The 27,014-nt window shown below is 51.5% G+C and overlaps 1 protein-coding gene across 1 annotated transcript; it reads right to left on the reverse strand.

Annotated features, from left to right (window-relative positions):
• Window positions 1-850: 850 nt before the first annotated feature.
• On the reverse strand, window positions 851-24,557 carry XKR7 (XK related 7). The gene is made up of 3 exons (XM_082360160.1): window positions 23,945-24,557; window positions 3,612-3,814; window positions 851-2,333 (listed from the first exon to the last, which is right to left on the reverse strand). Exons 1-3 carry the CDS (start codon window positions 24,535-24,537, stop codon window positions 1,378-1,380), a joined length of 1,752 nt encoding a protein of 583 aa, XP_082216286.1. The 5' UTR covers window positions 24,538-24,557; the 3' UTR covers window positions 851-1,377.
• Window positions 24,558-27,014: the final 2,457 nt, after the last annotated feature.

Consider the following 27,014-nt stretch of genomic DNA (forward strand, 5'->3'; position numbering starts at 1 on the left):
AGATCTGAGGCAAAACAAGTCAGTTTTACAGCTGCAGCCCCAGGGAGCTGCATCTGCAAGGTGGCTAAGAGCCAAGATTCATGTCATGTCCCCAGAGCTAATTTTCTCCAGCTGGAAACCAGTTGGCAGTTGAAATGTCTCAGGGGTTCTGAGGACAGTTTCTCCTTGGGAAGGTGGCTGTGGACTAAGGTGGACAGGGGCACAGAACTTTTATAAACCCTAGAAGTCTAGGACTGGAGTACCCTTTCCTAGAATATTCCACTCACACAGGGTTCTGGTGCCCTCTCCCCCACCGCCATGGCAGGAGCTAGAATCCCCCACAGCAGAGCAGCAGGCTGCCAGCGTCTGCACCTCGTTATAACAGAATCCAGCTCAGAGTGACTCCCGAGGACGTTCTATCAGCTATGTGTCCTGGAACTCAAGCCAGAACAAAGAATGTCTCTCTACAACAGTCTCCCTGCTAAACGTGCCAGAACCTCAACTACAATCAAACCCAGACAGAGTATCTTCCTAGGCAGTTCATCTATTGTGGTCAAGACCTTCATCCAGAAGAAATGTTCTAGATGCTCACCTAGAACAAAGAATGGCTCCTTGAAACATTTCACCTGAGGTGTCTGGAGCCTCATCCATAAAAGAGCCCACAACAAAGGGTGTCTCCTGAGGAACATTCTCTATGCTCCGGATTGAGGTTGCCCTCCCCCAAATCTGCCACCCCTCCATGCTTCTGCCAGCCTGTACCTCTCCGATGTCTCAGGGTCCTCCCTCCTGTCCACCCCCAGCACCGTCAGCCCCCCACCCCAACTTCCCACCCCACCCCAACTCCCTCCTTTAATTCCCCTCTTGCCCAGGCTCCAGACCTCGACCCACAGGAGCTGTACCAACCTCGTTCACCAGATGCTTCTGCCTCACCCCACATCTTCCGTGGCCTCCTCCATCCTTCTCAGAGGCAGCCCACCCCCACGCCCCCTGAGGAGCACAGGGCCTAGGTCATGGACCCCCTTCTCTGGCGGGCCCACCAGAGTTGACAGGTGGGCAACTCCAGGCAGGGGAGAGGGTGTGGGGTCCTCAGCACCAGCCGTGATATGGAGGCCTCCATGAAAGTGGGGCAGCTCACGAGGAGCGTAGCACCAGTTGGTTCCCTGGGCCCCGGTTCAGGGGAGTTTAGGAAATGGGCCACAGGGCTGAAAACAGGGCCAAGGCCTGGGGCCTCCACAAGGCTGTCCCCTCCCATGAAATAACCCAATGGTGGGCGCCACTCTACCCTTGAACCAACAGATCCACTCCCCCTCAGCCTGGTGGCCCTGAAATTCTGGGCTCAACACTGTGCTCAATGTGGGATCAGCCAAAGTTCCTCCCTTTTTGCAGGGAGACTGTGACCTACACCGTGGTCTCATACTCCAGCAGCTCCTGGGGGATCCCGATGCTCCGGTACTGCAAGCGGGGTGTCGTAGGCGAGGAGTATTCCAGCGCCAGAATGGTCTTCCGGAGCCGGCGGTCGATAAAATGAGCATCCCAGGCAGGGTACTTCTTACGAGGCAAGTCAATCCGAATGACAGGCCCCTCTGTCCGCAAGGTGCGGGCCACGGGCGTGAGAGGCAAGCCAGGTCGCACCTGGAAGACAGGTGGTGTGGGGGTCCCCGCACGCTCGCCTCCCATGGGGGCTCCATCCCGCTCAGCGCCTGTAGTCCTGGGCAGGGACCTCGGGGGACTTGTGACAGCATCGGCTGGTGGGCCACAGGTCCCTCGGGCCTCAGGGCAGATGCAGCCAGGCATCTGGGGACCCAGCAGGGGCCCGTTAGGGTGCAGGAGGCAGTAGTAGACACACATGAAGAATATGCCCAGTGCGAAGCTGGAGGCCACGACACAGACCAGAATAAGTGAGTGGAAGTCAGTGGAGAAGTTGCGGCTGGAGTACCAGAAGCCGGTGAGCACGGCGTTCTCGAGCAGGACGATGCAGTAGTAGAGGGTCATGCGGCGGCGGCTGCGGCCCTCCTTGACGTTGAACCAGCAGAAGATGTAGATGATGCCCACCACCATGTTGTAGATGATTTCCTCCCACTTGGACATGCAGAAGTCCGTCTCACCCTGGATGACCCAGAAGGTCATGACGCACCAGTGGGCCACAATGAAAATGCCAAAGTAGAGCTTGTAAACGCTGGCGAAGAGCGCGAAGGCCAGACTGCGGGCCGCGATGGCAAACAGGTGCCACAGCACCTGGGCCACGGCGCCCTTGTAGGAGAGCGGCCTCTTGTCGTCCCGTGAGTCCCGCAGCACCTTCTGGTAGGAGGCCAGGGTCCAGGCCAGGGACACGAGTGAGGCGGAGGTGGAGAGGGCTGCGGAGACAGGGTGGGGGCAGGGTGGGCTGGGTTAGGGATGGGTCTGGGTTGGGGTCTGAGGAAAGCGGGAGGGGTCTGGGTCAGGATCTGGGTTCTGAGGAGGTGTGAGGGAAGGGTCTATAAATCAAGAGGGGTGTGGAGAGGGTCTGGGTGGGTGGTCTTCAAGAACATTGAGGCAGGGGTGAGAGTGGACAGGGCTGGGTACTTCTGCAGGGGTGGGAGCATAAAGGGAGAGGGGAAGTGGGTGATTTTGGTCTCCATAAGGGTCAGGTTGAGGTCTCTAGTATGGGGCTGTTAGGGTTCAGGCGTCTTGGTGGGAGGGTGGGAAAATAGGGTCCAGGACTCTGGGAGTGAAAAAGGAGGTGAAGAGGGGGGTCATGATTAGGGAATGGAGGAGCCAGAAGGGACTGTTAGAAGCTACAGGCCACCAGGATGAGACTGGGGCATGGAAAGGAATATCCAAGCTGAGCACAGCTGAGGGCATGGGAAGAAAATCCCAGGTGGGAAGTTTCGACTGGGGCCCAGGACCCTGGGCGAGGGATGCCCAGGGAACCTGAGAGATGGTGATAGAGTCTTCTGAAACACTGAGGGTGTGTTGGGCAGTGTCGGGGTGGGAGGAGCGTGGGGAGCTCCAGGGAGACTGGGAATGTGGTTTTTCTCTGACACTGAAGGGGTTGGCCTGGTCTGTTAGGGTTAGAGAAGGGGCAAGGTGGGTGGGCGGGGTGAGTTCATGGGGACCAGGACAAAGCCTGGGAGGAGTTCCCAAGGGGCTGAAGAGCAGTGAGGGGTGGATGGAAAGGCCCTCTGGAAACTGATGGTGATTCAGAGAGTCTGTGAGGCAGAGGGGTCCCCAGGAGATGCAGGCTGGGATTGGGACAGTCTGGGGAAAGCAGGGGCAGGGGACTTCCCTGAGGGTCTGAGGTGTGGTGATGGGGTCAAGGGCCTTTTTGGACTTGGCAGAAGTGAGGTCTGGTCTGCCCCGGCAATGGCGGGGGCGGGGGGGAGGAGGGCGGGAGGGGGTAGTGCGCAGGGAGCCTGAGAAGAGCAAGGGGGTGGGGTGTCTCCTAACACTGAGGGTAAGGGGGCCATTGGAGGGGACCTGGGGGTCTCCAGAGGCCTGGAGAATGGTGAGAGTAGAAGGGGCGGGGCCTCCAAAACCCCGACAGTGAGTGCGCCGAGGTGCGGGGAGGGGACAGGGCCTCCCCAGGGGGCCTTAAGCATGGGGCGGAGGTTGGGGGGCGTGGGGGGGCGGGCAGGCGGAGGGGCGGGGCTCACCGGGCAGCAGGTCGGGCGCGCCGCCGCGGTGCACCAGGAGGCTGAGCTGCAGCACAAGCTGGGGCGCGCTGCGCAGGAAGGTCTCCAGCAGGCGCAGCATGCTCACGTCGGCGCTCTCGAACAGCATCCGCCAGTAGAAGTGGCGCCGCAGCCGCTCCCCGCGCCAGCGGCTCTGCAGCCCTAGGTACACGGTGCGCAGGTACCTGCGGGAGGACGCGGTGCTCAGGCTGTTGCGCGCGCTCATCCCCCTCGCCCCCTCCCAACCAGACCCTCGCCACCCAGCAAGTGCAAAGGGCCAGGGCGCGGTGTTGCCCTGGGCAAGTCACTTACTGCGCTTGTTTCCTCAGCTGTGAAACGGCCTCATTGAAAGGATCACCTCACGGGGCTGTTGTTGGGCTGCTCCCACTGGGCTCACTAGCTTAAAGCACTGGCACAAAGTAAGCCTTTAATACAGCATTATAAGGATCATTATTGCTATGGCAAGTTAGGGCCTGCTTTCTTTGCAGGATTCTGGACACCTTACCTGGAGCTTGCAATAACCCTATTATTATCCCCATTTTATAGATGAGAAAACTGAGACTCAGAGAGGTATGTCATTTGTCCAAGGTCACACAGCTAGGAAGCAGTGGAACCAGGATTCAAACCCAGGTGGGCTGGCCTCAGACCCACACTCTAACCAATAGGCAACACTGCCTCTCACTGTAAGCCATAAAGACTTGCCCATACACAGGTTCCTTCAGGGAGAGTCCTGGTGCCAGCCCCCAGTTCTGTTGCCAGCTTCCTGGCCTTTTCCCCAACCCCACGTCTGAGTGCCCAGTTCTCCCCGTAGGGAAGCTGCTCAGAGATCCCCTGGCATTTGCAACTTGGCTGCTTCCTCTGGTGCCACTTCTCCCAACAAACTTCACAGCTCCAGCTGCTTTGCACACGTCACAGATTTGCTCGCCCTCACTGCTAAGCTTTTGCACTTTCTGTTCCCTCTGCCTGGAACACCTTGCCCTGTCCGCCAACCCCACCCCAGCCCCAAACCTGGATAACTCTTGCTTTTCATCCAAGGCTCAGCTTTTAGATATGACTTCTTCCAGGTAACCTCTACTGATCGCCCGCCACCTGAGGTAGGGGCCTCTCCCCGGCTTCCCTCCGACCCAGCACTCGTCACAGTGGGTTGTAACTGTCTGGTTATGCATCCATCTCCCCCAGGCTGTGAACTCCATGAGTATGACTAGGTCATAACTGACTGCTATACCCTCAGTTCTTAGCACACAGTAGGTGCCAGCCCTATTGGCTGCATGACTGAGTGCATGATTCCAAGTTTGTTTAACTGAATGGAACTCTGGTAGCCCCATAGGAGGTATGGAAGGGATCTGGAAGTCCTGAGTTCAATTCCTGACTTTGCTTCTAATTTGCTGTGTGATTTTGAACAAGACCCTCTCTGAGCCCTAGTTGATCCCATCTAAAGTGGTTGTGAGGATTAAATGGATGAGGTACTTTGCAACTATAAAGTGCAGTGCCCATTAGGGTGACAAAGGACCTGTCCCCACAGATCTCTGCCCTGGTTCCTTGCCCAGCAGCTCCACTCCTGGCTGTTGCAGGTACAGACCCTGCTCCCCAACCCCCAAATTCTCTGATACACAGGACAGGGAAGCCCTTTTCATAAAACCAGAGAGGGCTCCTCTAGGAGTCATATCCCCCAAAACCAGGGGAGAAAATCCCACCAGATTCAATGACCCTGTTGCCTGAATCCAAAATCAGGGAACCAGGGATCTGGGGGTCTATTCCCAGATGTGAAGTGCTGGCATTTCCAGGATGTTCTGTATTCAGCTGTGTGTGACCAGCCCAAGGGAGGAACCACAGTGCTCCCTGGAATTTGTGCTCGGCTCATTCCCAGAGTTTTCCCAAATGAGCATCCTGGTCTTAGCAATGGTGTGGCCCTCTCTGGGCCTCAGCTTCTCTATCTGCCAACAAGAGGGATGGGCTTGGAGACTTTGGAGATCCTTTCAGAGCTAATGTTCTGGGACCCAAACTTTCCCCCCAAAACATGGCCAGAAACATCCCATTTAGGCCTCTCCTTCCCATCTCTGGGTCTTCTGAGGACCAATCGGTGGTGTAGACACACCCTCAGTGTGAAACAGTATGGGATTGGCACCCAGGACGGGGAAGAGGGCTGTTCCCTCAGAAGCTGACTCAAGATGCAAAGGCCCTTCAGTCTAACTCTCCCGTCCAGTGCTGGAATCCCTTCAGCAGTTCCCAGCCCCGTGCATTTACCCCTCTGCTCACACACTTCTCAGAACAGGGAGACGCTACCTCTTGAGGCAGAGCCTTTGGCTTCCGAGCAGCTCCAGGGCCGAACTGTGTTTCTCCTGATGAGCAGAAATTTGTCTCCCTGTGACTTCTATTCTCTAGGCCCCTGTCTACCCGCCAAATAAGGATCTCTGCAGCTAGAATCATTCATTCACGTAGCAAGCATATCTTGACCACTTGCTATGTTCCAGGCCCTGTGACCTTAAGTACCTCACAGTCCCACGGGAGGACAGACAAGCTAAGAGCTGAAATAGATGCTCTAAGATGCTGTGGAACCCAGAGAAGAGATGGGTAACTTGAGCTGGGGAAGACTTCCTGGAATCTTCCAGGGAAGACTCCCTGGAGGAAGAAACATTTGATCCCTGTTTTAAAGCATGGGTAGGCATTTGAAGGCACACGGGAAGCGGAAAGGCGTTTTAGGTGGAAGCCCAACTAAGGCAAAGGTGTAGAGGCATGAGAGAACATGGCTTTTTAGGGGAACGGCCAGTGTTTTGCCAGGCCTGGTGGGGAGCATTGTCCTAGGGAGGAGCATTAGAAGACTAGAATTGTGAAGGGCATCAAATTTTGGACTGAACAGTTCATATTTTATTCTAAATCTGAATCCTATCCCAGAATCAGGGGTGATATGATCAGCTCGGTGGCTTAGAAAGCTCACTCTGTTGGCTGGCTTGGAGGAAGGCCAGGTGAGTCCCCAGTTTAGTTCAGGCCTGAAATGACAGGGCTGAGTTAAGGCAGGGCACAGAGGAGGAGCCGAGCGCAGAGCTGGAGATGCCAGAAGTGGGGGCGACTCGGGGAGAGACCAGGATGGCCCCCAGAGCTTCTCAGGGCCCAAAACGCAGACCACCTGTCCCAGCCTCCATCTCCCCCTTCCCATTCCCTTTCCCAGTCCTGTGGCTCCGGCTTTGAACAGGAAAGAGAGACCAGCTGGTCCAGTGTGAAGGGGCCTGGGGAGCTGGGGGAGGGCAACACCCTGGAAGTTTCCCTCAGGCTGGAAGACCATCTGTTTCCCGGCCTGGGTCAGCATGAGAAAGGCCCCAGCCCGGCCAGCATCCATCACCACCTGACAGGCTGCTTGCCCAACTCCCCACCCACTCCTGTCCCCTCCTGTGCCAGCTCCCAACACCCCCACACCCCAGCTAACAGCAGACAAAGGGCTTACCCAGCCGAGGGCCGCTGTTGGGCCAGAGCAAGGAAGGGGGAGGGGAAGAAAGAAGGCTTCTGAGACCCAAGAACACGGGGTCAGCAGGGAGCGTGGAAAGACCATGCTGCAGTCTGAGGGTGAAAGGGCCTCGCTTCAGCCTCATTCTGCCCCTTGCCCCTTTTGGCAACAGGACCAAAAATCGTGGCTGTCCTTTCCAGCCGGTGGTAAATGCTCGTTGCCAAGGACCTGCGAGGTTTTCATGGGCCTAGCAAAACATTTGAAGCCTGGAAAAAAAATTGGCTCTAAAACACAGGGAAAAACTGCAGAATCAAAATTAATAAACGTTTAATTAAATGTCTGCAAAACAAAGCATGATATCAGCCAGTCGACTGCAATTTGGCTTTTATCTGGGTATATATAATTTACATTCGATGTTTGATATGGCTGCATTTTAATATGCTTGATAGATGTGGGGCCCACAAAAGTCTTAAAACAGCTCTGCCCAGGACATACAACCTAATTTCCCTGGGCCTCAGTTTTACCTTCTCTAGAAAGGGGCCCAGCACTTGCCCTCCTGCCTACATCACAGCCACTGGGGTGAGGATCAGGAGACAAGATGGCAATATGCTGGGCTTGTGGGTTTGCCCGTGCCCTGGATGCTGTGTGGCCTTGGGTAATCTCTCTGCCTCTCTGAGCCTCATTTTCCCCCTTGTTGTGGGCATTTGTAAACTGTAGAGGGATGTGCACATAGTGAGGGTGAGCATATGCTAGGTGGAGGCCTCTGGCTCCTTCTGATCATCAAGCAGCCTCTCTCTTTTAACTGAAAGTTGACGTACTAGCAGGTGCCCTTCAAACCTCCTCCAGGAAGCCCACCTGATTCCACTCTACTTGAAAGGAAGTTGGAAGAAGTTGATTTTCACCACAAATGGGACCAATGCCACCTACAGAGAACACCTCATCTCAGGGAAAGGAATCCAGCTTCAGGGGCAGTGCCTCTGCTCTCCTCCAAAACACATCCCCAGTCTGTCCATTCACTGACACCACCCTGTTCCAGGCCATCGTCATCTTCTGCTTTCTCAGTCCTGCATCCACCCCTGTGCCCCACCACCATAGTCCATTCTCCACATGGCAACCAGTGGGATACTTTAAAAACGAATCATGTCAGATCATGCTATTCCCCGTCTCAAAATCTTCCAAGGGCCTCCCATCCCACTTGGAATAAAATCCAAGCATCTCCCCTTGACTTGCAGGCCCTAAACCATCTGGCCCTTTCTGTTTCTCTCAACTTGTCTCAAACCACTGCTTCATTCGTGTCCTGGAGGTTCCTGGAAGCCAGCCAAACTTGTTCCTGACTCTGGACCTTTGCACTTGCTACTTGCTCTGCCTGAAACACCCCCTTCCCCAGATCCTCCTGTGGCTGATTCCTCAGCTCCCACGTCACCTTCTCAGAGAGGCCCCCCAGGCCACCCATCCCATGTCAGCCCCTCCACTCTCGCTAAATCACTCTCATCTCTCCTATCACTCTGTCTTAGTTTCTTCTTAACATACACTATGAAACAATTTTATTTATTAATTTACACATCTATTTTCTGTTTTACCACTGTGGTTTGCTGAGGGTCGGGACCTCATTTATCTTGGTCACCACTGTGTCCCCAGCATCAGTACGTGTAGTAGGCACTCGATAAATATTTGTTGAATGAATACATGTGCATGAGTGTTTGCAGGTGTCTCCCTCCTGACCTTGGAGGCCCTGGGGCTTCTCTGCCTGAGTTTGCATAGAACCAGAACATCTGTCCTTCCTCCTCCAGGAAGCCTTCCCTGATGCTCCACAGCCTGGTTGGGCCTCCCCAGCTCTGACACGCCCCAGCCTTAAACTGCCTGAGGCCAGCGTGAGCCAGAACCTAACAGACAGCTCTACCACCCCCATTTTACCGGTGAGGAAACAGAGGTGCTCAGAAGTCTGTTTTGGATCTAACTTGCTGACTCCCAATCTTTGGCTTGGAGAAGAAGCCTGTCTGAGAGGAAACTGGAAATTGAAGCGGTAAGTGTGTATCGTTGAGGATGGGGTAGGGAGCAAAATGACCAAGCCTAGAGCAGAGAGAAGCCAGCAGTGAGGGTGTGAAATCCCTCCACTCAAAGATCCGGAAGGCTGTCTCCTCTGGACCCCCCAGCCCTGCGAGCAGGCAGCTGGGCAGGAGATGAACAGAGCTCATTCCCTTCTCCCCAGGCCCAGGGACTTCCCAGCATTGAGGGCTCCTTTCTAACAGGCAGAAGAGAGAAGGATGAGGGGATCCCACATCCCTAAGAAGCCAGAAAGTTTCTGGGTCACCCTATCTCTCTCCTGTTCTCTGTTCCTGGGTTGCCCTGAGTCTCTGGTACCAGTCAGGGCTGCTGGCCTTGGCCTCAGTCTCTGTGCAGAAGGTCAGCCTGGACCCGTCTTTTGTGTGTCCTCACATCCTCGGTCATTGTCTCTCTCTGTCTCCGGCTCAGATCAGCTTGTTGTTGTGTCTGTCCCTTGAATGCAGGGTCAGCCTCTTTATTTATCTGTTCCTCCGTTACTGTCAGTCAGTCAATCTATTTGTCAGTCAGGGTCACCCTGGGACCCTGGGTCAGTCCTCCTGTCTGTCCTTGGACTATAGGTCACATCGTCTCTCAGATACTATGTCCATCTGTTAGTCAGCTTGATCCTGGGGTCCCAAGTCAGCCTGTCTGTCTGCTCTTAGAGGCCAGGAACGTCAGTCTGTCTGTCCCTTGGATGTCAGGATAGCCTGTCTGTCCCCTCGGATACCAGGTCTGCTTTTCTGTCTGTCTTTCTGGCTATCTCTTGGATACTGCCTGTTGGTCTGTCCGTCTTTCAGTCTCTCGGTGGCTTGGTCCATCTGCTGGTCTGTTGCTCAGCTCGTGGCTCGCGTGACTGCCAGTTTTCCGGCCGCCCTCCCCTGCCTGCTCCCGTCTCCCGACTCTGGGGCTCTCTCTGTCTGTCTGCGTCTCTCACATCCTCGGCTCCTCCATCTGTCGATCTGAGCGTTTCCGAGTGTGTGTTCTCGTCCCTCTCCACTCCCCCTCACAGCTCTGGGCCAAAAACACAGCAGCTTCCAGCGGCTCCCCCGCTCCCACCCCATCCAGAAACGGCACCACGGCCAGCTCTCTTGTCTCCATTGTGGGCCAGGCTTGCAGGCTCTGGAGGGTGACCAGGCTGGGCTGATGGAAAGGAGCAAGAACACTATACCAACTGGGCCCACAGCTGCTCCGTAAGTCTGTAGGGGGATAGTGTGCAGGCAAAAATAATGATAATAACTCACGCTTATTGAGCGCCCACTGTATGATAGGCTGTGCTAAGCCTTTTTATACATATTGTCCATTCCTCACAGCAAATCTTTGAGGTGGGTACTATTATTATCCTTATTTTACAGATGAAGAAACTGAGACCCAGAAGGGGACTGGGACTTGTATAAAGTCACACAGCAAGTTAGTGCCAGACCTAGGACTCAGACTTGGCTCTCCATGGGCCCCTGCGTCAGAGAAGGTGCTTCAGTTGCCTGGAAGGTATTCAGAGGGCTGCCCGGGAGGACCCATGTCAGACAGAGCTGGACCTAAAAGCTTTGCTTTGAATTATGTGGGTTTAGAGAAAACTGGGGAAGGGGTGACAATAGTAGTTGGGGCGTCAGGAAACCCAGGCTCAAGGCCTTCACTGGACTTTCTGGGAAAGTCCAATCCCTCTGTGGGCTTTAGTTCTCCTACAAAATAGGTCCAAGGAACCTGATTCTTGCCTACCCCAAGGAGTTTTCATCAGGCGCATCTCCCCACCCATCCAATTCTGATAACATTAAGGCCCAGCAGCTGTGTCCTGAGCCCAAGTACTTCTCTCCACCCCGCTGTCATCACTCTGGTCCAAGCCACCCAACCCCAAGCAGCGGCAGCCTCCATCTACCTTGATCTCCTTCCCTCCATCCTTGCCCTTGTAGACCGTATTCTTCACACAGCAGCCTGAGGGGTCCTGTAAAATCCTAGGTCAGGTCATGTCACTCTCTACTATCCTTAGAATAAAATCCTCACCATGACCTGTGGGGCCCGGTGCGATCCAGCCTCTGTCTACCTCTAAGACTTCATCTCCCTCCACCTTCCCCCTCTCCCACATCTCCAGCTACACTGGTCTTGCTTCTTCCTGAACACCCCAAGCTCTTTCCAGCCTCAGGGCCTCTGCCTGGAAAGGGCTTTACCAACACCTGGCAAATTCTTATTCTTTCCATCTTAGGTCAGTGTCACCTCCTCAGAGAGGCCTTCCCAGATCCCCCCCTGCCTTCCAAAGCAATTCTACCCACCCCTCTTGCCACTTTCTGTCAAGTTACCCTATTTTCTTAATAACACATATCACAACCGGAGATGATCTAATTTACTTGCTTACATATTTCTTGTCTGTCTCTCCATGAGTGTGGGGACCATGTTTGTCCTCTTCTCTGCTATGCCCCTAGTGCCTGGCACATAGTTAATGTTCAATATATATTTGTTTCTTGAATGAGTGAATGAATGGAGTGTGAATGTATTTATAAGCCCCCAAGTGAAGGCTGTCAAGTGCAGAGGGAAAGAATCAGCCTTGAGAGTCAGGGAGACCCAGGTTCAGATCCTGACGCCATCATTTACTGTCTGTACAGTTTTAGGCAAGTTGCTTCCCTCTCTGAACCCTTCAGCTCAGTGCCCACCTTATGGGGTAGCTATAAAATCAGAAAGTGGTGATTTGTATAAAATGCCCAGCCCAGTGCAGGGTATTCAACCAATACGAAGTTTTAAGAAGCTGACAGACTCAGAGGCTCCAGCAGGGAGAGGAGGTCTTGTAGTTTCCAGTTTAGTTTCTGGCGAGGCTGAGACCTACTCCTCGCCTGACTTTCCCTGGTGCTCATTGAATCCATCCTCAGGAGACAGAGGGTCAGAGAAGTCCCTTCTGGACAAGTTCACAGGGCAGGGCCTTATTTGGGGTCTTTGCCCTCCTCCAGAAAATAACTGCCACTCATCAAAGACCTTCTGTGGGTACTTTGCTAAAATCCTCACTGCAGCCCTGTGAGGTTTCGTGGGCATGACCCCCATTTTCCAGATGAGGAAACTGAGTCTCAGAAAAGCGGAGGTTCACTTGACGTTTATTCACCCAGCATTTTTGAGTACCTACTGTGTGCCAGGAGCTGTGCTTAAATGCTGGTGGACACGATGGTGAGCAAGACAGACCCAGTCCATCTGGCACTGTCTAGCGGGGAACCTGGACATCAATGAAATCGTCCTGTAGACTTGAAACGACAGACATTCTGTGGGTTGCAGACATGTTCCAACTGGCTTCTGTGCTCCAGCGCTGAGGAAGGCAGTGCTATGGGGGAAGCGCCCAGCTTGGGAAGGGTGTGGCAGTCAGGGAAGGCTTTCTGAAGGAGGTGGCTACTGAGGCATGATCTGAAGCAGGCACAGGAGTTAACCAGGTGAAGGGAGGGAAGGGAGTTTCTGGCAGAGGAACAACATGGGCACAGGTCCTGAGTTAGGCGGAAACAGTAAGTGGTCAGAATGGCTATAGCTCCAGAAAAGGAGGTGAGAAAGCAAGGGATGAGGGGGACCATGGTGAAACATTTGGTCTTTATCTGAAGAGTGAAGACTGTGTTGGATAGCACTTCTGCATTTTAGAGGGAGTACCCTGGCTGTAAGGAACAGATTAGAGGGAGGCAAGGGTGGAGGTTGGGAGACCAGTTACCAGGTGAGAGGTGAGGATGGTCCAGACAGAAGGGATGGACCCCAGAGACATTTAGCAGGCATTTGGGGAAGTGACTTGCCCAAGGTCAGTAGCCAGAAGCATCGGAATTGCATCTCAGATTAGGAATGGTGGACTCCTTCATTTCACCACAGGCATGGATCAAGCTGAGGACCTAGATGCAGTCTGTGAGTTCCCTGCAAAACACTGGGCCTCCAATTATACCGCTTCCTCACCTGAAATGTGGCCAAGGAAGCTCCTGGGGGGAATGGCCTTGAGGCCCCCTCCCCATCTGTCCACTCCTCAATGCTGAGCACTCCTGCAAGGATGCAAAATGGGACCTTCCTGGAATTGGCAGCCTAATGAGTCATAAATGTCAGTAAAGGATGTGATTTTACACGTTTGGCTCCCATTTCATATGGTGCTGGGAGCTGGGCTGTCTCCTTCCTCCTCAGCAGCCCCCTACAGAGTCACAGCACTTTTTTTTGCTGGGCTAAGGCCAAACATCTCCCTGCCACTAATTTTAGGCTCTGGCTGTAAAGCTGAGACCCTCTCCCAACCCGCCCACTGCAGTCAGCTCCCAGACAGTGCTCCTCTCTTTGCCCAACAGGGAAGCAGGCAGCTCCTCTCCAGCAAAGCATTTGGGACCAGGTTCCTGCCTCTTATGTTCTTCACTGTATGAGTGCAGCCAGATCTCCTTCCCTCTCTGGGCTTCACTTTCCACATCTGTGAAATGGGTGCAGAGCAGAGACTCAGAGCCAGGACTCCATACTCTAGCCCAAGGCTCTTTGATCCCCCCTTTCCTCTTTTCCTGATATCCCTGTGTGACATTGGGATGGCATGAGCCTGTGAGGGAGAAGGAGTTAGATCCTGGTCTCCTGGTGGCATCTGAAGGTACTTGAAGATCAAGGCAGAGAGAAAGCACCACTTCTATTTGTCTCTGATCTATGAGATCCTAGATGGTAGAGGGGCCGAGCTGCTATTATGAGGGACTCTGGGGAATGAAAGAGGAGTGTCTAGAAAGGTAGCTGTCCCTCAGCTCCAGCTGATTGCTGCCATGGGAGAATGTGAGCCCAGTATGGCTGGAATTTCAATTTTTCAAGAAGAGCTGGAAATTAGGATATTTATGCAAAAAACAAAACAAAACAAAACAATAAAACCCAAAAACTTCAATTTGGAAATGTTGGCAACTAATTTTAAAAATACCATATGAATTTAAAAGAAATTATTATTCCTTTTTTAGGTTTGATAACAGTATTACATACTTCAGTTATATTTTTTAAAAGTCTATCTTTTTAGAGATATACTGAAATATTTATGGATGCAATGATATGACATCTGAGACTTGCTTCAAAATAACATGGAAGGGCAAGAAATGGGGTGGGGTCCAGACCTATACTCTCCAACACCTACGTGTCCTACACTAGCCACATATGGTATGGTTCTTTAAATTTAAGTTAGTTAAAATTAAATAAAATTTTAAATTCAGTTCCTCAGTTATACATTTCAAATGCTCAATAGTCATGTGTGGCTAGTAGCTACTGTATTGGACAGTGCATTTCCTATATACATATATAGCATTTCCATCACTGCAGAAAGTTCTTTCGAATGGTACTGGCCTAAATAAAACAAGGTTGGCCAGCAGATGATCATTCTTGGAGCAGGATGGTGGTACACAGAGGAATCATTATCCTGTTTCCTCTGCTTTTATATATTTAAAATTTTTCCATAATAAAAAGTTTCATTAAATAGTAGGGGAAAAAAAATACTGTATGGGACAAACACATCCTCAGGCTGGATTTGCCCTTGGGCCACTGCTTTGCAACCTGTGGTCCAGCAGATAAGCATCACAAAGCACCCAAGTTAGATCCACAGACTCTTAAAACTGTGAGGGGCTTTAGAGATGACTGGCTTATCCTCCAAACTGAAGGCAGGAGGCCCTGCTACAGCTTCCCTGCCAAAGTCAGTCATGTTTGTCTGCATGCATGTCTGGTGATGTGGAGTTCACACCCTCGGGGCAACCCAGGGAGATCTTTCTTCTTATCAAACAGCTTCTGCCTCCCTTTAACCTTGGGTTGTCACCTATCCTCACACTGTCTCTGGAGTCACAGAATAAGTCTCCTTCCTTGCAGGGGGGATCTGTGGGTGAGGGGTAGTGAGCGTTAGGACCCTTGATGCCCTTCTCCCACCCCCTATCTTGTTATGAAGCAAGTAGGATGGGCTACTACTTGGGCCAATAATACTTGGTAGTAAATATTTTCTGAGCATATAATATGTGAAGACCCTATTCATTTACATTATCTCAAGACATCTTTATAAGAACCTTAAGGAGTGAATACTATCACCCCATTTCACAATGCGACTAGAGCTCCAGCTGGTGGAGCAACTTGCCCAAGTTCACACAGTGAGGAAGCCATGGCGCCATGGGCTGTACCAGTGCCCCAAGCTCTCAGCTACTCTGCTGTCTTGTCCAAGTCCTGGGAAAACTCATCCAGGATTCCCAAGCCCCCAACTGGACTTTACAGATGGGGTAACCGAATCCCAGGCAGAGAAATGTCTTGCTCAAGATTCTGATTTCAGAAACAGACTCACAGACTTAGAGAACAGACTTACGGTTACCAGGGGGGAAGGGTGGGAGCAGGGATAGATTGGGAGTTTGGGTTTGACAGGTACACACTGCTATATTTAAAATAGATAACCAACAAGGACCTACTGTATAGCACCGGGAACTCTGCTTAATATTCTGTAATAACCTAAATGGGAAAAGAATTTGAAAAAGAATAGATACATATATATGTATAACTGAATCACTTTGCTGTACACCTGAAACTAACACAACATTGTTAATCAACTATACTCCAATATAAAATAAAAAATTTAAATAAAGTTACGTTACTAACAGTGGGGGAAAAAAAGATTCTGATTTTAAAGATTCTATTCAGTTCACGTGAATGTTTATTGAGCACTTACTGCATACGAGGAACTTCATCTCCTGTCAGACACACATGCATCCTCCTGGGAACTCAGCCCCGGGGTTGCTTCTACCACATCTTGTACAAATACATATGTATTGCCCTTAGCCTGCATTTGTTCATTGACGGTTTGGAAGGCTGCGGATGAAGGCCTAAGCAGACCTCAGCGCTGTGTCCACACAGCAAGGGGCTCCCACACTGCCTTAGCGCCCCCCACATCAGCCACAGATGCAAACTCTGCTTCAACAGAATTCGTGTTCTAAGACCCTACTATGGACCTCACCAAAGCTCGCTGGGTACAAGGCCACCAATAGCAACAGAGTGTCAGCTCGGAGCCAGTCATGGTGGGGGACAGAAAGAAGAACAAACAAGGCCTCAACTCCCCAGGCGCTTTTAATCTGGTAGGAAAACCAGCCAGGTGGGCAAGGATCACAACAGAATCTGATCAGGACTGTGGGGCTGAGGAGGAATGAGTAATTGTGCATGGGGGGAAAGTCGGAGAGGAAGAACCCAGAATGTCAACAGTGGGTACTTTATATTAAAATAAAATTTAAAAAATACTTTTCTGACTTTTTCCCTCTTCCCAAAGCAATACATGATTCTTTGTTTTGTAAGAATACACTTAACTAGCAAAAGGTAGTATCTCTTGGTAGTTACACATGTGGGCTTGGGAGCCTGACCGCATGGCTTCAAACACTGGCTTTGCTACTTATGTATTAGGAGGCTGTTACCTCTCTGTGTGTCAATTTCCACATCTGAAACATGGGCCAATAATGCTAGCTAACACTACTTGAGGACTTAATGATGTGTTGAATACTGTGCAAAGCATGTTCCATATATTAATTCAATAAGCCTTCATAATGGCCGTTTGTATAGGGGTGTTATCCCATTTCACAGATGAGGAAACTGAGGCCCAGAGAGGTTAAGTGACTTGCCCAAGGTCACATAGCTCCTAAGTGGCAGAGTCAGAGTTTGGGCTCCACAGTCCTTATTATTCATTATTACACTCCTTACCTGACAGGATTGAAGAGGAATGACCTAATCTATGTCTCTATAAATGGTGACTATAATTTTTAGTAGTATCTGACTCTTTAAAAGCAGGTATACATGTTTTTAAAATGTATGCAGGTAAAATGTATTTCTTGGTTAATTAAAAATCAGAGTAAAATCATCAAGTGATACAAGAAATATCTAATTAGTATGGGAAAATCTCCCCTAACCCCACCTCTGCGCCCCCAGAGATAATAAGTGGAGGGGAGTCTTCCTTGCACCTTTCCTGCACTGCCTGAGGTTTCAACAAGAGCGTACAGCTCCTTTTGAAACAGACAAAACAACCAAGCAGTTTTCATTTTAGATGAAAAATGACAACAATTAGCCTGATTGAGGAAATGGGAGGTGGGGTCTGAGGGGCAGAGGGTGGCACATGTTGAGTTTGTTCAGGGCAAGTGTCTCAGAAGGGGTGGCATTTGAGCTTGGTCTTGTGGGATGTACAGAGTTTCACTGGGAGGAGGATGGGGCGGGGTGTTGCTGAAGGAAGGACTGCAGGCAGCTGCTTAGACGCATGAAGAAAAAGAGCATGTGACTTATTTGGGGGGGAGGGAAGAGCGGTGAGGAGATGAAAGGGTGGGAGGTGCGGGGCTTGACACCAGGCTATAGCATTAAGACTCGCTCAAGGGGCAGAGGGGAGCCAGGGCTGGCCCTCTGGCTACAGAGTGGCAGGGTCAGCTCTGAGCTTTAGAACTACCATTCTGGCTGCAGGTGGAGACAGGATGGGGAGGAGTGGGTTGGGGGGAGACCGGAGGCTGATAGGATTTCCCAGAGGAGGAATTCCGAGGCCCTAACAAAGGCAGAGTGGTGAATGGAGAGGCCAGAGAAGATCCCAACCCATCTTCCTTCCTCTCCCTGGGGACCTTCGTCCCAGCTGCCGGGGGTTCAAAGCCATTTCCTGGCAGCCCTCCCTCCTCCCCCAGGGCTTCTCCTGTGTGGTCTTTATAGATCAAACAGGGGACGCTGGGCCCAACTGCCGCCGCTGTGTCTGTTAGGAGCTGCTCTAATGGCCTGTTGCTGCCAGCTGGGCAGGGAGAGGAGGGTGGCCGGGTGGAGAGAGACCTAGAGAGGGGTCTCCCAGGAGGTGGGTGGTGAGGCTAGACTGGAACAACCCTGCAAGGTCAGAGCAGGGAGGGACCTTGTGGATAGTCACCGAGTTCAGGGGGTTGTAAACATGTTTCAGCTGTAGGACTGTCAAAACAAAATCTTAGACACGTGACCATCATATCAAGAAAGAGAAACTTGAGATACTCAGGTTGAAATGATGGTAAGAGGTGAAACACAGTTTGAAAACCACTATGGAATCCAACTCCTGACCTGTTTTATGTATTACTTATATACCTGTATTATTACTGTACAACTAGTAATGGCTCCTGAGAATTGAGCACTTCCTGTGTTCCAGGCACTGTGCTAAACACTGCACATGCATTCTTTAATTTACTACTCCTCCAAGCCACATGTGATACATACTATCAGTAAGAATGTCCAATTTGCAGATGAGAAAATTAAGGCACAGACAAGTTACGCCATTTGCCCCAAATCACAGAAAGTGGCAGACACAGGATAAGGCTGATTCCAGAGTATGAGTTCTTAACCATTAACTGTCTGGCCCCAATGGGGAAACTGACCAAAGAAGGAAAGATATCCTGCCTGCTATGCCTGAAACAGACCCCCGCCCCCTCTGCTACTGCCCTGGTCCAGCCCCCATCTTCTCTCACCTGGATCATCGAGGGTGGGTCTCTTCGTGGGTCTCCAGGCTTACCCTGGCTTCCCTTCAGTCCATTTTCCATCCAGCAGCCAGCGTGCGCATTGTAAAGCATAAGTCTAGACCCTGTTCCTACTCTGCTCAAATCCTCTTGGGCTCCCCACTTCATGCAGAGTGAAAGCCCCAATCCTGCCCCCCGGCCTGTGGGGCCCTGCGTCATCCACCCCCGGCCACTCTGTCCACCATCGTCTCCTACAATCTCCCCCCAGCTCTCTGCTCTGCCACAGGGCCTTCTCCTTGCTCTGCTCCTTCCCTGTGCCTGGAACGCCCTTCCCAAGACATCCACACAGCTTGCCCTCACCCTGTTCAGCCCTCTGCCCACGTGCCCACCCCTCACAGAGGCTGCCCTGACCACCTTATCTTGAAGGGCCACACCCTCCTCCGTTTCACTTTTTCCATAGTTCTTACCACTATCTGACCCATTATATTTTATATTATGTATTATATTTATATTATATATTATATTTATATTTTATATTAGGTAATATATATTATATTTTATTTTGTTTGTTTATTGGTTTCCCCCACTAGACTCTTGAGCTCCAAGAGGGCCGGGACTTTGTCTTGTTCACCACTGTATTTCCAGCACTTAGCGCGGTGCCTGGTAGACAGCAGGTGCTCCGTATATTTGTGGAATGAATGACTACAGATTAAATGCACAGCTGCCGTGTCCCTATGGCTTCAGGGTCCTTCAAGGCCCTCTTGCCCTCCTGCCCACTCACAGGCCACCCGCTCAGTGAACAAACCTCTTTCTACAGGGAACAAAGCCCAGGCTGATGGTCCTAACCATTGCCAGGGGTTCTGAGTTCTTAACGACGGCCAGCCCTTTGCTAAACCCTTGGTAGCCAGCCCTTTGCTAAACCCTTGGTATATTATCTCTTGAAACCTCGAAACAACCCAAGAGGTGATACCATGTGGTCTCTAGTTTATAAAGGATGAGACCCAGGCACAGAGAGATTATGTGACCTGTCAGGATCGCACATATAAAGTGGTATGGTCAGGATTTGAACTGAGGACATTTGAATCCAGAGTTCATGCTCTTAACCATCACGCAAAGAATAGAGCTTCCCAGAGAGGAGCCCCAGAGCCTGACTTTCACACCAGGTAGGTCACTAATTCATTTCCGAACTTGTCTGGAGTGCAGGGCTTGTGAGGAGGCAGAGGGAGCAGTGCTGGGGCCTAGACATAGAGAGTGTGGTAGAGGGAGGGCCTTCAAGGTCCAGTTTGCCTCTTTCCTTCCCCTCCCTCCCACTTTGGGGTCCCCAGATCCTGACAGCCTGGGAGGAATCCCATGCCAGATCGTCTTCCACTAATTGGCTTAACAAACCACGCTTATCTGGGCAAAGCTGGGGCCCAGTGAGTTTAAGATTAGGGAAAGCAGGATTCATGGCTTACTGCTCTCCTGCCCACAGGGTCAGAGGGGACAGGGTTAGGGCTTTAATTGGCTTAACAGTGCTGAGTGGCTTAACAGCTCAGAGGGTTGGAGGTGGGAGCTGGGCAGAAGGGGATGAAAACGCAGGTTGGTGTCCAGCCCCCAGCCAGCTTCATGTCTGACCAGAGGATCTGTGTGTTCTCTCAGGGATCAATCTGTCTCTGTACCGGGCCATTGCTCTGGGATCCTCTAATGCAGCCAGTGTGGTGGTGTCAGGGATAGAGCCTGGGCTTGGGAATTAGACAAAGGTGGGTTGACACCTCACCTCTCCCCCACTTGCTCAGTGGGTGACCTTCGGCAAGTTACTTGACTTTTCCAAGCCTCACTTTCTTGTCTGATAAATGGGTATATCAACTGTCACCAGAGGGAAGGTTTTGGGGCAAAACAAGATCACATGCCTAGAGCACCTCACATGGGGCCTGCTGAGACATGGAGGGTGCATAGTGTCTGTGAATTCCTTCCCTTGCTCTCCCTCCTCAGAGCCCCATTTTGTGATTAAAATAATAACATGCGTCTTGCAGGGTTGTCTGGGAACAGAAGAAGAAAGGACCTCAATCAATTGTAAGGAGCTGGCCAGAGGTTACAAAGAGGATAGGCCCACATAAGTTTCCTGTGGTTGACACTATTTTTAAGAACCTTAATTAGTAGTTGAATACTGGCAAAATTCACAAAAAAAAAAATCCCAATTTCCCATTTCTCTTGAGAAATCAAGACTTGACAACACCTGGTCCATGATTTCTTGTGGCACCATCAGCTGGAGCTGGGTGGTAGCTTCAGCTTCTCTAGGACACTGCTTGCCCCATACTGTCCCCTTGTCTGATACCCATGTACTGACAGAGTCTGTGTTACTAGCTCCTCAAAGTATTCAAGCTTTTGATTCAGCATTGTACAAGCATAAGGAGTTGAAAGATATCTTTATGATTCAAATTAATTTATTCAGATCTGGGGGCGTGGGATCAGCAGGTGAATGAATGGCCAGTCCCTCAGCTTTGATCATGCAGGTCTCACACACACATCTCCTTCCTCATTACCCTGGGTTCCACCCCTCAGAACATCTGCACCAAGTCCCGCTGAACAGTGAACCTGTTCTTTGTGGGAACCTCATGTTTGCTTACCACATTGCTTAGTTTCTAGGAATACCAACTCTGGTGGCTTCTTGTCTGGATTTCTCTCCATTTAGCCAGACTCTCAACCATTTTTGAATCCAAAGCTTTTGGGACAGGGGCCCAGAGGTTTAGCTCTGATATAGACCCAGAGTCAGAATTCCAGAAAAGGGAAGGCTCTTAAGGTCATCAAATCTATTATTCTCATTTTACATACAGGGAAAGTGAGGCCCAGAGGTGGGAAAAGCCTTGCCCAAAGTCACCTAGCCAGCTAGTTACAAACCTGGATGAAGTCTCCTGATCCCACCCTACCCCCAATCCAGCACTTTCCTGACAATATACACGGTCTCCCCATCCTTATCCACATAGTTCAACTCCCTCCCCCTCCTTTCCCACTCTTATCTCAGTCCAGCAGAAGCCCTGACTTTCTATCATCCTGGAATCTTGGTATCTCAGACTCGTAATTCTTTGAGCTTGGAGGACACTTTAGTGGCAGAATTGCAGGGGAGATAAATTGAACTTGGGCTTTGAAGGCAGAGAGTCTTGAGTCCCAGGGCTTTTACTCCCTAGCCATGTGACCTTGGGCAAGGATGTCCCTTTTCTGAGCCTCCATTCCCTCATCTGTTAAGCAGGAATGATAATACAACCACATTGCAGGATTATTAGGAGGGATACAGGAGATGAAGCAGGTAAAAAGGCAATCAGTAGTCTGGCACAAAGTGAATGCTTAATGAAACAATTGTTACAGAACTGTAAATTAGGGCTCTCATGCCCCTAATGCCTAAGTGAAAGAGTCCAGATGTGATCAAAGAGAATGGAACCGGACAAACTGAAGCACACATACCCTGTCTAAATTGTTCCAGGCCTGATATTGCTAGATGCATTTTTTTTTCAAGAGAAGCTAGGATTTTGGATTTTTGAAATACTATGCAAGCCAGACAAAACACTTCTGTAGGCCAGGTTCAACCTAAGAGCCATTAATTTGTCATCCCTGCAAAATCATCTCATCCCAAGCCCCTCATTTTACGAATAGGGTAGAGTAGAAATCGCTAGCCCTTTTATCTAAGAAACCACGGAGTTCAATGGACCCTCAGCCATCTGCAGCCACTCCCCTGAGACCCCCACCTCCACCCCATGGTCATTTTTTGCTCTGTTTGAGGGAAATTCAGTTTATGTTCAAGAAAGAAGTATGCATTTCTTGTAAGTAGATTCTGAAAATGGGAGAATGGGGTTATGAGGTAGCCAGTGAGTCAAGGGGCAGCTGGCCCATTTTAGGCTGAAGGGAAAGGGGGATGAAGCTTTGGTTACCAAGAATAGGAAGTTACCATTTCAGAATCTAAAAATATCTTTCACCATCTGTCCACTCGGGCACAGAATGATAAATGCAGATTAGTTCCTGGATGTAGACATGAATATTTTTTGTGTCAAGCTAATAATAATAACACCACCTAGTGTGGATAGAGCTCCTCCCACCTTTCCCCCCAGGGCAAGCTAAATGGAATATATACATCATCTAGGCAAGGCATAGATGGGGAAACCAAGTCAGAGAGAGATTTGGCAACACAACAAGGGTGACACAGCAAGTGAGCAGCTGGGACAAACCCTGGGAGTCCTCTTTCCAACCCTCAGCTCAGAACTGCATCTTCTGAGTTAAGCACAATAAGTTAACAAGTAGCAGAATAAATATAACAACAGCAATAATCACCCTTTACTCCACAGTGATTTTGACTTTTTCCATGTTTTCCCCACAGGTGTGATAATCATGATAATCTATTGCATTCCTAAAATATGTTACAGTCTGCAGGGCCTTTACCAAGACCTTCTCTCACCTGACCATCCCAATAGGTAAGAAAATGTAATGTAGATCAATGAGATGAGAAGAGTAGGGAATCGCACTCTCTTCACAGGTGAGGAAACTGAGGCTTGGAGGGAGGAGGGGTTTGTGTAAGATCAAATAGCAGACAAGTTCATTCTGTCAGTGCACAGTAGAGCCTAAGCTACTAGAGCAATACAGACTCAAGGGGAACCCTAGGTCCAGAATTCCCCCCGTCTCCAGTTAACTCAGCTCAGCTCAGCAGCCACCCTCAGTCCTGGCAGAAGAAGCAGCCTAGAATTGGGCTGCCTGTACAAAGCTTCGGTTTTGTCTTACTGTCCTGAGATGAAAGGACAGATAGTGGCTATCTAATCTCAGATTCAAGATCCCATATCCCCATGGCTCTGTTTTCGGGGGGGCGGGGGGCGGTGGGTGCTGCAGAGACACTGGGGAAGTCCTAGGAGGCAGAAGGAGCTAGACATCTTCTCAGCTGGGTCCACCACAACCTTTCCCAAAAGTCCAAAAAGTTTGGGTGGGATATTCATTTAGCTGCCTCGAATTCTGTTTCTCCTGGGAGGTTGGGAATGGACTGCAGTTCCGAACTGAGAATCTTTGAGAGCAGAGAGGGACTTCTGAAATCTTTCCTAAGCCCAGGCTCAGGCTCAGCACTCAGGAAGAGGGGAGTGGGACAGGGCTGGATGGAGCCCTGGGGCCCTGTTCCAACCTTCACATTCATCTCCATCGGCCCTGGGCCCTCCTCATTCACACACCCCTGAGGATCTCTTTCTCTTTCTTCTTGCCCCATTCCCTCTTCCCTCAATAGCCCGATCATAGAGGATGGTACTGAGGTTGGTCAGAGTTAGAGGGCAGAGGTCAGGGAGGAGCTGGCAGAGGAGGAATCAGAGCTGCAATAGGGTGGGGCGGGGCGGAGGTCAGGACAGGAGCGGGCGTGGAGGGTCAGAGAAAGGCTGGGGCGGCAGGCAGCCCCTTACCACCTCCCACTCCTCCAACTCAGTTCTCTCCACCTGAGCTTCTCCTACCTCCAGACCTGGCCGAGCTGCAGGACGTGGACGAGGGTCTGCAGTAGCCAGACGCAGAGGCGGCGGCAGCGGCGGCAGCGGCGGCGGTAGGCGCTGGCCGAGGAGGGCTCAGGTCGGGGGCCCAGATCGGGGCTGCCTTCTTTGGTACGGAAGGCGACGGCGCTGTCCTTGGTGCTGATGACCGGCCCGCCGGCGCCGCTGCCCTTGGTGCTGACTGCGGGTCCCGGGGCCCCAGCGGTCTCCGTGTAGTCGTAGACGAACCAGCGGAAGCTGAGCAGTTGTACGACAAGCGAGGGCAGGATCACAAACAGCAACGTGAGGCCGAAGTAGGTGCGCTGACCCTGCAGGTAGTAGGAGGCCGCCAGCCACAGGTCCGTGGCGCCGTCGGAGAAGAACACGAGCAGCGCGCACAGCACCCAGCAGCAGTCCCGCAGCTCGTAGCGCGGCCCCGGGCCTCCCGCCCCGGTTACCCCGGGGTCCCCGGCTGCCGCCGCCGCCTCCCCGCGCCCACCCGCACCGCCCCGAGCTCCTCCGGCCGCCCCCTCCGGCCCCGGGCCGGCCGCGGCCACCGCTCCATCCGACTTCGCGGCCATGTTGGCGGAGCAGGAGGCGGGGAGCGACTTCCGGGCGCCGGAGGGGGGTGGGGTGCGGAGTGGGAAGGACCCTGTGCGGGCGGCTCCCGCCTCCTCCTCTTCCTCCTCTTCTTCTTTCTCCTCCCCTACACTTCAATTATTCATTCCCCTCGGCGCCGCCCCCGCCCCCGCCCTTCCCCCACCCCGCCTGGGCTGTGGCCGGATGGGGGCAGCCCTCCAGGGAATGGAGAGGGGGAGGGGAGGGGAGAGCATCCCAGGTCACCCTCCCCTTCCTTCCTCAGAGGCGTGGGGCTCCAGCCACATGCTTTCTGCCTCTAAGCCCCCCACCTCACTCCACGTCCTTCTTTCCTCTTTTCTTCACCATCCCTCTCTCCATCCTCTCCTCTTCCATTTATCTCCTCTGTTTACCTTCAGTGGTCTGGGTCTGAGGAGAGTAGGGGACCAGGGACTTGAAAGTAAGGGGCTTCTTAGGCAGGCACCCCACTAGACCATCACTCCATGCTAACACCCCACTTCCTAGTTTCCAAAGTGTTCACGTATTGTTCCATCCCTTTCTTTGATCTTGAGAGGTCTCTTTTCTTATTGTCTTTTTCTTATTTAAGCTGAGTAAAGTGCAGCTCTGAGAGTTGCTGTCTCTTCCCACTCTCCCCTTTCCCTCCCTCAGGGACTGCCTTCATCTGGCCACAGCCCTAGTCGAACAGAGGCTGGGAAGGGGGCAACATCAGAGGGAAAAGGATGAGAGGAAACACCAAGTGGAGGAAAGAGCAAGTGCAAAGGCCTGGAGGCCTGAGACCGGAGGGCATGTTTTCAAGGAAGTCTGGATCACAGATCCAAGGAGGTGGAAAGCTAGGAAATTTGGGGCTGGAGAGTTCCAAGGGATGCGATCCTAAAGAGCCAGAAGCAATGGGGAACCACTGCAGAATTTGAGCAGGGAAGTAATGTGATCAAATCAGGATTTGGAAAAAAGACCTGCAGCCAGAGGAGAGAAGTGCTTACAGGGAAGCAGTGTGGGGATGGAGAGACCAGAGAGAGAGAGAGTGATAACAGTAATCCATGAGAGGGGTAAGGTCCCTCATATGTCCTGGATATCCCTAGTTCACCACCCCACTTCACCCTGCTTTGCTCAGATTGGATGTACCAGGGCATTTATGATACAAGCACACATGTAGCAGTTTCTCTTTGCTCAGAATCATTCTAAGCACTGTATATTTACTAACTCTTTATCCTTACAATTTGTGAGGTAGTTTATGTTTCCCTCCCATTTTACAGATGAAGAAACTGAGTCACAGAGAAGTTTATTTATTTGTTTGGAATCACACAGTAAGTGCTAGCGTCAAATTCAAACCCATCATCTGGTTCCAAAATAAGCTTTTCTACCTTCCAAAGGGAGGATGGGAATTAGGTGAGAAAGGGAGGAGAGAAGAGGGGAGGAAGGGAGGTTTGAGGACCACCCTGCTTCGGAGTGGCAAGGAAGGGAAGATGAAGGGAGACAGCTGCCCGGGGTCAGGAAGGAGCAGCCATTTGCAGTCCTTCAGCCCAACATCCCTTTCATGTCCAGGGACTGTTTTGGTCCCAGCAATGCTCAGGAGTTGGAGTGCCAGCTGTTGTCCAAGGCTGAAAATGGAGGATGAAGAGTTAGGGATTAAGGGAGTTTTCCAAGCCCGATACAAAGCTGACAGTCTTTATCCACAGGCATGTGTAGACTGGTGGGAGTTTTTGTGGGTTGGGCTGGAGGGGAGTCTGAATCCCAATGTGATTAAGCAGGAGAAGTGTCTCTTCCTTTCTTTCTCCTCTACAGCCCTAGGCAGGGAGACTCATGTAGTGCATGGAGCCCTGAGCAGGGGGAAGATCTGACCCCAGATCCCCTTATGGCCCTGGGCCAGTTCTGCATGTGTATGGATAGGGCCTGACAGAGTTAGGTTCTCACCTTCGGGCCCCACCCAATGGAGGCAGCCCCTCTACCTCCCATGCCTCTCCACATCCCAGGATCAGCCTGTTCAAACAGGCAGTAGAAGACACACTTTTATGTATGAGACTCTAGAGCCAGGAAACCTGGGTTCAAAACCTACTCACTCATTCTTGGCTCTATGACCTTGAGCAAGTCACTCAATTTCTCTTAGCTTCAGAAAAGAAAGTAAAATGGCGGGCTTGGGGGATAACCAGTGCCTTCCTCCTAGGGCTGTGGTGAAAATTAATGCTAATCATTAGCTGAGGTGATGCCTCCCTCAGGAAGCCCTCTTGGATCTCCTACCCAGCTGTGCCCTGCTCCCTATCCCTCAGAGAAATCTCCGTGACCTTCCCCTATTAGGAGCTTCCATGACACTTTAGTCTTTTCTTTCTTAACATCAATACACTGGCAATTTATCTTTTTATGTTTGCCTGTTTGGAATTGTCTGGGAGTTCCATGAGAGTTGGGACAATTCATCCATTTTCTTCACTGACAAATCGCCGAGTGCCCAGTGCTGTGCCTGGCACTC

This window comes from Balaenoptera borealis (assembly GCF_965194805.1).
Source record: "Balaenoptera borealis genome assembly, chromosome: 16".
Lineage (NCBI taxonomy): Eukaryota > Metazoa > Chordata > Mammalia > Artiodactyla > Balaenopteridae > Balaenoptera > Balaenoptera borealis.